This window comes from Sinohyriopsis cumingii, unplaced genomic scaffold (assembly GCF_028554795.1).
Source record: "Sinohyriopsis cumingii isolate HCF-2022 unplaced genomic scaffold, ASM2855479v2 utg000198l, whole genome shotgun sequence".
Lineage (NCBI taxonomy): Eukaryota > Metazoa > Mollusca > Bivalvia > Unionida > Unionidae > Sinohyriopsis > Sinohyriopsis cumingii.
In genome coordinates this window covers 1,987,737-2,001,460 of record NW_028315875.1, presented here as the reverse complement: position 1 = coordinate 2,001,460, position 13,724 = coordinate 1,987,737, and the positions used below count along the sequence as shown (strand labels likewise).

Below are 13,724 nucleotides of genomic sequence, written 5' to 3'. Positions count from 1 at the left end.
TCAAGGTCAGACTGTTTTCTGGAGAAAAAAATCCAAATCACATAAACAAATTTATATTATAATAGCATGTAATAGAATAAAAATATATAAATCTGACAAACAAAAAATAAAATTACAATAAATATAAATTAAATCAGATATATGTAACAGCATTCTAATGTATTATAACCACACCTTTACCACAAAAGAAGGTCACTATGACCTACATTTCACATTTTGTTGGCTTTGGTTGAGTTTTTGTGTTTAATTTATAACTACATTGAGTTTTTGCATCATATACACATAAATCATGAAATTTGATGAAGGATACATGTTGATGTGTACTACACCTGTATCACAAAAGTATGTCAATGTAATCCATATTTCATGCTCACTTGGTTGTATCTTGTGGGGATTTTCTTGAGTGCAGTTCATGTTAGAATCATCAAACTAGATGATGCTATGTATATAACTTAATTCGATACTTTTACAACAAAAGAAAGCCATTGTGACCTACATTTCAGTATTGTTACTGTTTTAGGTTAAACTTGCATTTAACCTATGACCACATAGGTTATTGCTTCTTGCATGCATATTGTTTTATCTGGATGCAAATTTGTGAGGGGATGAAGCTTGATAAGTACATCACAAAAATAGGTTACTATGACTATTTCATGCTTTACTAACTTGAGTTAATTTTTGTGTGTAAGGTTTTTTTCTGAAGTACTGTTCATAGTAAAACTATGAAACAAGATGATTATATATGGCTGTCTTTGTATCACACCCTTACAACAAAAGAAAATCATTGTGACCTACAATTTGCATTTTACATGTTTACATTTAAAGCTTTGCATTTAAGTCATAACTATACATATATACTCTGTATTGTACTGTATATAGTATGGTTGCTGTGGGATATCACACATAGCAGATTTAATCCCCACTTCTGTGTGATGACATTTTTATGAAGTAACAATAAATTTAAAAAAAACACAGATCTTGATCTTATTTTGAACTTTTTTGTGTGCACAGGGTAATTTTTTTGAGAATTGAGAGCAAAACTATGACACGAAGCTCATTTGCTGCATGTACTTGTACAGTATATTAAGATTATTTTGCATTACGCTGTCAGTCCGATGTTTTTGCAGTCTATTTGCTTCATTTACATTGTCTTTATATAAATAACAGTATTCAAGTATAAACAACAGTCTTGTAACTGTTTGTGTCCATGAATGAATATAAGAGAGAGAGAGAGAGAGAGAGAGAGAGAGGTTAATGCTTATGGATGAAGTCAGTCAAAACCTCATACACACACATGTACACACACACACATGCACACACACACACATGCACACACACACACATATGTACACACAAATTATGTAGATATGTGATGAAAGAGGGTATTGCAGTTAAATCTATGTGTTAATCAGTCCATCTCACCCATGTTATGTATATTTAATTTGTATTATTTGTAGGTTCTTCCTAATGTTATAAACACTGTATACATGATTAGGGTCAATCATTTTTTTAAACATTTAGCTTATATTTCTCTTTGAGTTTAAATTAAATATCAGGATCATTAGTTTAATCTGAGACATGGACAATGGTATTAACCAAGGAAGGATAAACCTGTTGTACTTGATGTTTACCATGTTTTTTATTATAATTTTAATAACAGATTTTATCTTGTTAACAACTTTGAATATTCCAGATATGAACTTTGAATATTCCAGATATGAACATTTAACCCTCATCATGGTTCTACTATTGTATCCTGTTTTTTAAAAAAAACTTGTTTGCTTGAAAAATTACTCGTTTTTGCCTTAAGTCTTTGAAGCAGAAACAGTTTTATTGTTGTGTTCATAGTTTCATTTTGGTGGAATTATTTATTCAAATTATTATTCACAGGAAATTTAAAATTGTCATCAATAATATTATATATCACAAAAATTAAGTATTGAGAAATGTGATTAATGTATGTTGATTGTCGATGACTTTACATTTCTCACGTCATTCATGCAGTTCATTTTGGGGGTTATGACATCAATTTCTTTTTCACTAAATTGATTAGAAAGTTGATCCTGTCCTTGAAACTTTTCATCTGAAAAAGTACAAGACTTTCTCCAAGCACTGATTTGACACCATGGTATGCTGTTACAACCCTATGGTCTTAAATTAATAACAGGAAAGAGCAAAAACTCAGCAAGTTTTTAAAAATTCAACAAATAATTTTTCCCTAAAGTACAATGTGAAAATTTAAATGAACTTAAGATATTGTGAATTAAATCCTAAATAGTCCTAAAAGTTCTATCAGAAGTCCTAATGTATGAAGTTCCCATTGAATTCCATTGATTTTACTAGTGAATAAGTCCCATCACCAATCAAATAATCTGTGATGAACATTACAAACTTTTACTTGTCTTCATTCTTTTCGATAATGGAGAAAGTGGAAAACATGAAAAATAATGGCGATGTCTGTAGGGACTTTTTTGTTTCACTTTTATTATGTATATACATTATCTTCATGCCTGATTGGGATACTCAAACCTTACTCACAGTAACTTTGTTTTTGCACCACCATATATGGGAATGATGTGTGCAGTCATAGATCTGCAGAGTTATAATGCACTGGCAGTTAGGGTCAGCAGTGTTTAAGTCATGATGTACTAGTAACAGACTAGATAGACAACCTGATTCAAATCATGATTTAAAAGTTACAGACTAGATGGACAACCTAATTCAAATCATGATTAATAGTAACAGACTAGATAGACAACATAATTCAAATCATGATTTAATAGTAACAGACTAGACAGACAACCTGATTCAAATTGTAATTTAATAGTAACAGACTAGATAGTCAACCTGATTCAAATCATGATTTAATAGTAACAAACTAGATAGACAACCTGATTCAAATCATGATTTAATAGTAACAGACTAGATAGACAACCTGATTCAAATCATGATTTAAAAGTAACAGACTAGATAGACAACCTGATTCAAATCATGATTTAATAGTAACAGACTAGATAGACAACCTGATTCAAATCATGATTTAATAGTAACAGACTAGATAGACAACCTGATTCAAATCATGATTTAATAGTAACAGACTAGATAGACAACCTGATTCAAATCATGATTTAATAGTAACAGACTAGATAGACAACCTGATTCAAATCATGATTTAATAGTTGTTGTTGTTGTTGTTGTGGGGTTTAACGCCATTTTTCAGCACACGATAGGCTATGCATGGCAGCCAGTATTAATGGTGGAGGAAGAACCCGGCAAAACCCTGGGAAGAACCACCGACCCACGAGAAGCTACTGGCATGCTTTCTCACATATCCACATTTGCCAAAACGTGGACTCAAACCCACACAGACAGAGGTGAGATGGCAGTGATCCATAACGGAGAGCGCTTTAGACCACTCGGCCACTCAGGGCCCCTGATTTAATAGTAACAGACTAAATAGACAACCTGATTCAAATCATGATTTAATAGTAACAGACTAGATAGACAACCCGATTCAAATCATGATTTAATAGTAACAGACTAGATAGTCAACCTGATTCAAATCATGATTTGCCATTTACAGGCTGGACAACAGTGTTAAAATTGTGATCTAGGTTTTACAGGCTGGACAACAGTGTTAAAATTATCATCTAGCTTTTACAGGCTGGACAACATTGGTAAAATTTCATCTAGCAACTACTGGATGGACAACAGTGTTAAAATTATGAATTAGCATTAATAGGCTAGACAGATGTTAAATTATTATTTAACATTTATTTAGCAGCATAGAGCTGGGATAGGAATTTGAGTTCATATTATGATTTAACATTAGCAGGCTAGAGCTGGGATAGAAATTTGGGTTCATATTATGATTTAACATTAGCAGGCTAGAGCTGGGATAGAAATTTGGGTTCATATTATGATTTAACATTAGCAGCCTAGGGCAGGGATAGGATCTGAGTTCATATTATGATTTATCATTAGCAGCCTATGGCAGGGATAGGATCTGAGTTCATATTATGATTTAACATTAGCAGCCTAGGGCTGGGATAGGATCTGAATTGATGCTGTTTATAGTTTGTTACACATTGTACATTATACATTAATAAATTTGGAATATTTCAGCTGGAAGAACTGAGCCTATTCATCATGGTGTTACTGATGTTTTTGTTGGCATATGGTGTTGCAAGCCAGGGTCTGTTGTACACACATCGCAAACGGGACTGGGAAATTCTCAAGGATGTCTTCTATTACCCCTACTGGCAACTGTTTGGAGAGATCTATCTGGATGAAACAACTGGAAGTAAGATTTTGCTATATTGATCATCTGCTTGATTGTATTATTAATGTCATATTTCTACCCAAAACACATTTCTTCCATGGGCCTGTCAGTCTGTCTTGCCCTTAGAGTAAATACACTCATTATTACAAATGTGGTGTTGTTCACTCAGTATCAATGCACACATGCTTTTTATATCTTTATGTATTCCAAGAAAACAATACCATATTTGCCAGCCTATAAGTCGATGTGGAGTATAAGTCAAATCAGTGAATTTGGCAAATTTTCCAACCTTCATCCTTGTATAAGTCAATGCTGAGTATAAGATGAGGCCAGATCATCAACTCAAACTGTGTATTTTGTTTTCCACTTCGCTCCACACAGCATCGCAAATTTTATCCTACCTCTAATTCAGTAACCTTTCCAGTCAGGATCATTAAATGGAACTAAAAGTACCTTATTTGTTTCACACGAAATATGTTAAATGTATTATTTACTTTTAGCTACATATAATGATGCTGACCTGAAAATTTATTGAGTTGCAGATAGGATAAAACTCATGATGCTGTGTGGAATTATATTATAATAGCTTCCGGTTTCATAAATATTAAAAGTATCACTGTATGCTATTTCAGATTCCCAGCAATAGGGAAATTGCATTATTAATACTAAAATGCATTTTCCGGGGGGTGGGGGTGAGGGATGGGGAAGAGACGTGCAGAAAGAAGGATGCATATGTATTCCATCACATTTTTCTTATTGCACCTCATGGTCAAAATAAAATATGGTCAGATATGAGAGAGAGAGAGTTCTGCTGTTCATGGTTTTTTGTTTTTACTTATTGTCCCCATGTTGCTGAAGCTTTTGTCAAAGAGAGAAACATTAATAAATGAAACAGTAAATGTTTTATATAACTTCCAATGAATTGGGCTGTTACACTTCATGTGCTTTACCTATGCAAATTAGCTTGCAACAAAGGATTCTTAACATAATGTCACTCTAACTGTTATCAGCCAATTAGGTAATTGGTACAGTAATTTTTGTTGAACTTAGACTGTAAAAAGTGACCCCCAGTGATAGTTTTCATGAGCATTACCCATGACTGTTCACTGTTTCTGTAGGTTACATGCATATTAAATGGTGTCAAGATAAGTTTTGCTCTCTCTCTCACTTACTTGCTTTTTTATATAAAAAAAAGAGATTACTGATATCAAGTTTTTTGAACCATGACTGTGTTGAGTGGTTTACGATTTTTCAAAAAATCAAGTTTTTCATGTGTTGAGTGGTTTACAAATTTTAAAAAATTCATGTTTTTTGCATGATGCATCATGTTCTAACAGATATATTTTTTTCTCCTTTGAGAGTTGAACTTTCCGAAATCTGTTGAACCCCACCTTAACTAGCAAAGCTAATTTCAGAATAGGAGTAAAGTGAAACAATTAGATTTGAAATAATGTAAATAAACATGCTATAAATTTCCTTTATTTGAGTCAAGTTTGTGGGAACATTGACCACATTTTTTACAACATTATGCAACTTGATTGAGCCACTCCCACCAGATCTTAAGATGTTCCATTCATTATAATTAATTAGATAAGCAAGTGCTAAGCAAGAGTGATTGACATGTCAGAAAGGTGTATTATCATGCCAAGAGTGATTGACATGTCAGAAAGGTGCATTATCATGTCAAGAGTGATTGACATGTCAGAAAGGTGCATTATCATGCCAAGAGTGATTGACATGTCAGAAAGGTGCATTATCATGCCAAGAGTGATTGACATGTCAGAAAGGTGCATTATCATGCCAAGAGTGATTGACATGTCAGAAAGGTGCATTATCATGCCAAGAGTGATTGACATGTCAGAAAGGTGCATTATCATGCCAAGAGTGATTGACATGTCAGAAAGGTGTATTGTCATGCCATTTTGAAAGTTATACACAGTCATGACATTGTCTCAAGTTCATGGAGCAATTACCTTGCCTACATTCTGGGACACTTGTATGCTCAGTTATCAATAAAACAAACTGGATATTCCGTCTTTTTGTACCCTTTAATGATCATGTTGGAAGCTTATTTTAATGAACATATTTACAGTCATGATCTATTGTTCATTTTACCTAGATGTAATGTTAATTTTTATCAGTTGAAGTTGTTGCTAGATAATCATGAGCCAGTTTCTATTACCTTTGATTGCTAAGAAAAGAAATTACAAAAACAAATTAATAGCACGCTTCAACATAACAATGTATGTTGCGTGCAGTTTTTGGCTCTATGTCACCAAGTTTTTAGCCCTTGGGCATGCATTTTTTTTTACCACTGCTTTTCTAATGCAAACAATATTCGTCTTTGAAATTTTGTGTCCTCCAGATTTAAGGGACAGGGGAAACATTGCCCCAGGCTTAGGGACATTGACAAGTCAGATTTATTCCTTGAAACAATGATTTCTTGTAGCATTTTTGTGCTGAAACTGCAACATAAATTTGTTTAAGCTTATATTTACCCCAACTTCACTTTTCTATCAAGCATGACTTTTCAATTTCAGTTCGGACTATGATGGTTTGAAGAAATTAGTGTATATTATCTTGTAATTTCCTGGACTCTTACCACTGTAGTATGACATATTATGATGTAATTTCATGGACTTTTAAATTGTTGTATGATGTACAGTATTATGATGCAATTTCAGAGACCTCTACCATTGTTGTATGACATATTATGATGTAATTTCATGGACTCTTACATTGTTGTATGATGTATTATGATGCAATTTCAGAGACCTCTACCATTGTTGTATGATGTATTATGATGTAATTTCATAGACTCTTATCACTGTTGTATGACATGATGTAATTTCAGGGACTCTTACATTGTTGTATGATGTATTCTGACATAATTTCAGGGACCCTGATCATTTATGTAATGATATAGTTTGGTTGTAGCATTATTTACAATTAATGGAGTTTAATTACTGCTTATTTGGCTTTCTCTACAGCTGATGAAGCCTGTGTGAGTTCATACCATAATACTACCAACACAACTGGTGGTATCACACCATGTAGGACCGCCCATTGGTTGGTGCCAGTCCTGCTTGCTTGCTACTTATTGGTGGGGAACGTACTGCTGCTGAACCTGCTCATTGCCATCTTCAGGTATTTTCAATTCCAGCTCCACCCATATGTTGATCTACAATATAGATCAGGGGTCTCAAACACTTGGCCCACAGGCTGCATGCAGCCTGCCAAGCCATATCCTGTGGCCTGCAAAATGATTGGCATCACTTTAGGTGTCATGAGAGATAACAAAGGTGGGGCAGCCCTTGGGTCATCGAAAATACCATCATGCAGCCCTCGAGGTGGTTTGAGTTTGAGACCCCTGACATAGATCCTAGGGTTATCTTTTCTTTTGTAAATTTAAAGTTTAGTTGCAGTAACACTGATGTGTTTATCTTTATGGTATAATGACTAGATAAAGTAGATATAAAACATCATCACATCTTTTTATTTACAGAATAATTAGACAAGTAAAACATACAAAAAGTAAGATGTATATAATTGACAGCTTTTACTGAGTTTACTACCATCCAGGGATTGTGGTGGAGGAGGGAGATTTATATTTTTTTCTTTATTTGTCTGTTACACATTCTTTGTAACACTAGATTGGACAAAGTAACAAACATACTGTCACCAAAGTTTCATAAATGAAACATCATATTGCACATGTGCACTTGACTGTTATATTTATTTTTAAGTGAAGCACATATCTATATACTCCTGTGTGGATCACAAATTGGCATTAAATAAAATTAATGAAGCGTTATATTGTCTGACAGTAATGACTGAATTACCTCCCTTAACTTTCGGTTTCATTTGATGTCATTCCAGAATGATCAGAGAATCCATTACTGTAGAAATGAACTGAATGAGAATCATTTCGAGTGAAAATATAATTTTTTAACATCTAGTTATAATTTGTAATCAGAATCAGAACAAGTGCAAAGGATTTCTTTATAGCTCACCTCTGCAGGCATTGCTGATATTGAACCATCACATTTAACTGGCTTTGATTAAGGTTTAGCATCTAGGTCATGGCCACTACTGTATACATACTGTTATACCTGGAATCATGAACTTATTATGGGGATGATTCTTGACGACGACTACATCCTCATCACCAAAGAAGGTCACTGTCACCTACACGCTGCACTAATTTGGGTTCAGATTTGTTTTTCAGGCTCTGTTCATGCTACAATCAAAAATCTTGATCACTGTATACATCTGTATTTGTATCAAGCACTTTAAAAAAAAGAATCTCACCTCTGACCAACATTTAACATTGAATGGCAACAGTTGTGTTTTTTATTTAGCTCATGCCCACATATTCTTTTGCACCGTCATTACATACAGTTTTACCGTGAATTATGAAGCAAGTGAGGGAATGCATCTTGATGAGTGCTATGCTGTCATCACAAAAGTAGGTCACTGTGATTCATATTTCACACGTGACTGACTTGTGTTCCGTTTTGTGTAGAATCATCATGTTAAATGATTGTATGCATCTCTATTAGTACTACACCTGTAGCATAAAAGATGGTTACCCTTGAGCTACATTTCATAGATAACTGGCTTTTGTTAAGTTTTTTGGGGTTGCCTCATAACCACTTTGGTTGTTTGAATCCTTTATGGATACTTTTTATACTTGAATTCATGAATCATGGTGAGGAGATGATTTTTGATGGTATTTAACCTTTTCACAAAGTAGGTCATTATGACTCAGATTTCATTAAAACTGACTGGTTAAGTCTGAATTGTTCATACCAGGACAGTTAAACTAGATGATTGTATACATACCTGTTAGGTCTACAAATATACCATAAAGGCTACAGTGACCCTTATTTCTCATTTTACCATCTTAGGTTAAGTTTTTATTATGCAGTTCATGCGGAAATACCTTCTGCATGTTGTTTACATACTTTCTTATACAGAATAATAAATATTTGTGTGGAGATGCATTTCAATAAACATTACGACCTCATTGCAGAAGTAGGTCATTATGGCACATATTTTATGTTCGATTTTCAGGTACTGTTCTTTCTAGAATCGTGAAATTAATGATGATATGCAGACTGTTACTACAACACCCTTACAAAGATGATGCTCATCATGACCTATATTTCATTTTTCACTTGACTTTAGTCAAGTTTTGCACTTAGCTCATTCTCACTTCAGATTTAGCATGCTATAAACCATGCTTACCAACCTCGTAGGCAGTGTAATTTGTCTGGCATGCTTACCAATCTCACATGCAGTGTAATTTGTCTAGCATGCTTACCAATCTCACATGCAGTGTAATTTGTCTGGCATGCTTACCAACCTCATAGACAGTGTAATTTGTCTGGCATGCTTACCAATCTCACATGCAGTGTAATTTGTCTGGCATGCTTACCAATCTCACATGCAGTGTAATTTGTCTGGCATGCTTACCAATCTCACATGCAGTGTAATTTGTCTGGCATGCTTACCAACCTCATAGACAGTGTAATTTGTCTGGCATGCTTACCAACCTCACATGCTGTGTAATTTGTCTGGCATGTGTACCAACCTCACAGGCAGTGAAATTTGTCTGGCACGCTTACCAACCTCACAGGCAATGTAATTTGTCTGGCATGCTTACCAACCTCACAGGCAGTGTAATTTGTCTGGCATGCTTACCAACCTCACAGGCAGTGTAATTTGTCTGTGAAAATAATAGTGGTTTTGTGTTCCCGATAGGGTCAGTGGGTGCAACTCCAACACAAAAGTCATACAGTTGAAAATAAGCTTATGATCAGGTAACCTCAGCAGGCATGCATTGTAGTCATGTGAATGAGTATAGGAATTAAATGAGTGGTCAGCATGCTTTCCCTGTTAGACCTCAGCTATATAGGTTAATCATTAATTACTGATGAACTGTGCCTTTAATACTGACTGTCACTCCAAGTTGCTTAAAACCTGTGACTTTCACAAAGTAACAACTGGGCTGTGTTCATAAGGATTGCATTATGATCAGCTAGTAGGGAAGGTAATTTATATATAATGCACCAGTCACCTGTCCTCTTAAGACATTATAAAATCGAATTTTCTGATTTTCATCAGTGCTTTTCATAGATTAACAAATATTACATGGCATTAGAAAATGTATATTTATTCAATATCATAATGTATATATGACATAGGTAATTGCGTATCTAGGTACTTTTAACCACTATATCTCAGTTGGCATTCTCATTGGTACATTAAGAAAAATGGCATGTATTGCTTGCTTATGGTAGCTATGTCTCTTGATGGTTTGCTTTTGCCGTCTTGTGTCCTTCTTTTGTTAGCTGATATAATAGCATTGTTAGCCTAGGGCAAACCTAATGCTGCAATATGCTTGCCTTATTAAATGCAGCCCTGGCTAGCAGTGAACATTTCTAAGGCAAGGGTAAATAAATTTGATTTTATAAATCCCAACCCTTCCTTTGCTCTTGCAGTCTTCTGACTTGTCTTCCTATCTTTCTTCAAATTTAAGACTATAATTGTGAGTTGCAACTTCTGTTTTTTTTCTTCAGATTTGGTAAGCAGGCAACAGACCACTTGTTTATTGTCTCTCTGTCAAGAAATTGTTTTTTTAAAATATCTTACCTCAGAGGAGGGACCTTCCATCAGAGCAAAGGGGCTTTTCCCTTCACAACATCCCTCAGATTATCCTCCTTCATACTTGACTCATCTCTATTATTCCTCCTAATCCCTTTGGGATATGGGGCCTTTCTCAGCATAAATTGGCCCCATCCCTACACAGAGCCATGAACATCTGGACATATGCTGCATTGTAGTGAAGTCACACCTAAGAGCTGTAGAGTCTTAATCTTTCCCAGAATGATATAGGTGGGCAGGGAATCTTCTTAAACCATGAACAGAGACCATTGCTCTAAACAGTTTGTTTCTGCTGGAGGAGTTTCCAGATCAAGTTTCTCCTTCCATCATTCTTCTAGGAAGAGAGATGCTGGATCACTTAGTCCTACTTCACAGAAATAGTGCAGGTTGAGCATGTCCTGTCTGTTCATACTGAGGATAACAAGCAAACCAAGGTTGCAACTCATCTCTTTGGGTCACTTACCTCTTCATAGTCTTTAGTTAAGGTGGTAGAGAAGGAGGAATCATGATCATTTCATAAGGTTGTGAATGAGGTTTACTGCCTCTTGTTTAATGATCTGTGTCACAAATCTTGAGGGTCTTGCAACTCCCAAAAACCTTTCAGTTTAGAGACACTATATTGATCAAACTCTTGATCAGAGCTCTTGCTCCTTCCTAAATTAGTTATGACTGTAACGCCTCCACTCTTTGTAAAGCGTGTGGGTTGATTGGCGGATTGTACCTTCTTTCAAGATGTCTGCTTTATTCGGTTCTCATTATCTAGGAGATGATCACCCTCAGTATTATTGCCCGAATCGAGTAAACTTATAGGTGGAATAAATAGAGTTCTGAGCAGATATATAGAACAGAATGACTTAAAAACACAAATATATTTATAAAAATAGCCGATCTGTTTTACTGATAGAATCTGTTCATCATTCGATCGAGTGAACAATCAAAGTCATTGCCTTGTACAGTTGTATAACCTGCTTAGCTCTGGTTCACTCCAGTTTCATTGTATGTAGCTGTTCTCTGTCCTTTCACCTTTTTTACTTTCTTTTTCTCTCCCAACCTCCCTACTGTCTCGCCTCCTTTCGGCCATCCAACTTTGTGTGGATAGGTGGATATGTAAGCATGTAGATACACAGATACTTGGATATGTCAGTGTGTAGATATATATGAGGATTCATCTGGGAATACATCTGAAGAGCTATTTTCCCCTTTTAAAATAAACATAGAACAGACTAAGTTTTCTGTTAGTTATCCTACTGGGTATAGATCATTACTCCCCACTCGTTACTAGATCTTACTATTGGCGTTCAACAGATACCAAAGGCTATTTAATCGGGCCAAGCATAGCAGGCCAAAACATTCCTAGTTTCATAAAATTAAAGTACTTCCTAATAGCTAATTCATCACTTTGCATTAATTAATGAGACATAACAGTTCTGTTCTAGTCACAATTATACAAATGAATGGATGAAATTTTCATTACATGGCTGAACTACACTGTTTCAGGAAATACACACATTCAAGTTTTTATCATACATGAAATCATCTTTGATCAGTGATTATAAACAGTTTCTCGTAACTCATATCAACTGAAGTTATACATGAAATCTTAGAAAACCCAATTCCTATACAAACAATACAACAAATTCAAACATTTCGACAACCCTATATAAAGAAGATTATTGTACGGATTCATATATATATATATATATATATATATATAAAAACTCAACACAGATATACTTATATGAAGAGAATTGATCTATGAGTTTAAACAAATAAATTCATGCAAATATAAGCAATTCATGCATGTAATAATATTGGTATCAACTAATTATGTGAAAATTGTTGCAAATACCTTTGTGCTTTCAAGCGTTTCTCACTTCTACTGCCAAAATTGTGTCCATCAACCTTTCAGACATTCAGTCCCTTGGACAATTGTTTTATTAGAGAATTTCTTCCAAATGCACTCTTGGAGTCCCCTGTACCTTTATCCTTGCAGCAAAGTTTAGACTAATTAGGTTTTTCAATGGGGGAAAACATTTACAGCTAGGATATTTTGTGTGGGAAACATGCCCCTATTTAGCATAACCAATCAGGAGGAAATATATTTACCACCTTGTTTTTTCTAGGTGCCAAAATTGCGGTCAGCTTGCCCTAGGTTTTCAAATAACTGTTTCTGGAATTCTTCAAGTTTGACAGTTCCACTATGAAATCGAAGTTAGTCCAGTCCCTAAAAGTATGTCTGCCTGCTAGATAAAGAATTAATTAAGAATCACCACCTGTACCAACCAGACATTAGAAATCATTGCAGTATAGCAATTTAACAAGCACCTGTCTCCATAAATCTAATTATTTATTCTCTGGCCCCAAACTAATGTGCTTTTCATAGATTTAAATGGAGCGTCTCTTTTCACCATCTCAGAGTAACTACAATTTATGTTCAGAGTTATTGTTAATCATTTTCACCAGCATATAGTTTGATGTCTTAATTTTCTCGTTATGATTTTTATAATGGATAGAAGATTTAGATTCATCTTGTGTATTTGTGAAATATTTTCAAGAATTGTTGTTAAAATAATTGTAATTCATTCATTTGCTAAATCTTCATCTTGAAATAAAGTACACAATTTAGTGAAATGAAAATTAGCAATACAGATTGTTGCGCTGTAAATTGTAGAAACTTTTTGATTATTTCTAACAATCCCTCGCTGGGGCGAGAGATGTTGTCTTGTTTTGAATGCATTCCTCTATTCCAAATTTTGTATTACATGGTGTCATG

The 13,724-nt window shown here is 34.6% G+C and overlaps 1 protein-coding gene across 1 annotated transcript in view; it reads left to right on the top strand.

The window, feature by feature from the left end:
* The window catches only part of LOC149774573 (transient receptor potential cation channel subfamily M member 8-like), a 97,552-nt gene that overhangs the window by 69,259 nt on the left and 14,569 nt on the right, over positions 1-13,724 (top strand). The window contains exons 21-22 of the mRNA XM_089945023.1: positions 4,126-4,303; positions 7,273-7,429. Of these exons, the coding sequence (XP_089801149.1) occupies positions 4,126-4,303; positions 7,273-7,429 (335 nt within the window). The remainder of the gene's footprint in view (positions 1-4,125; positions 4,304-7,272; positions 7,430-13,724) is intronic.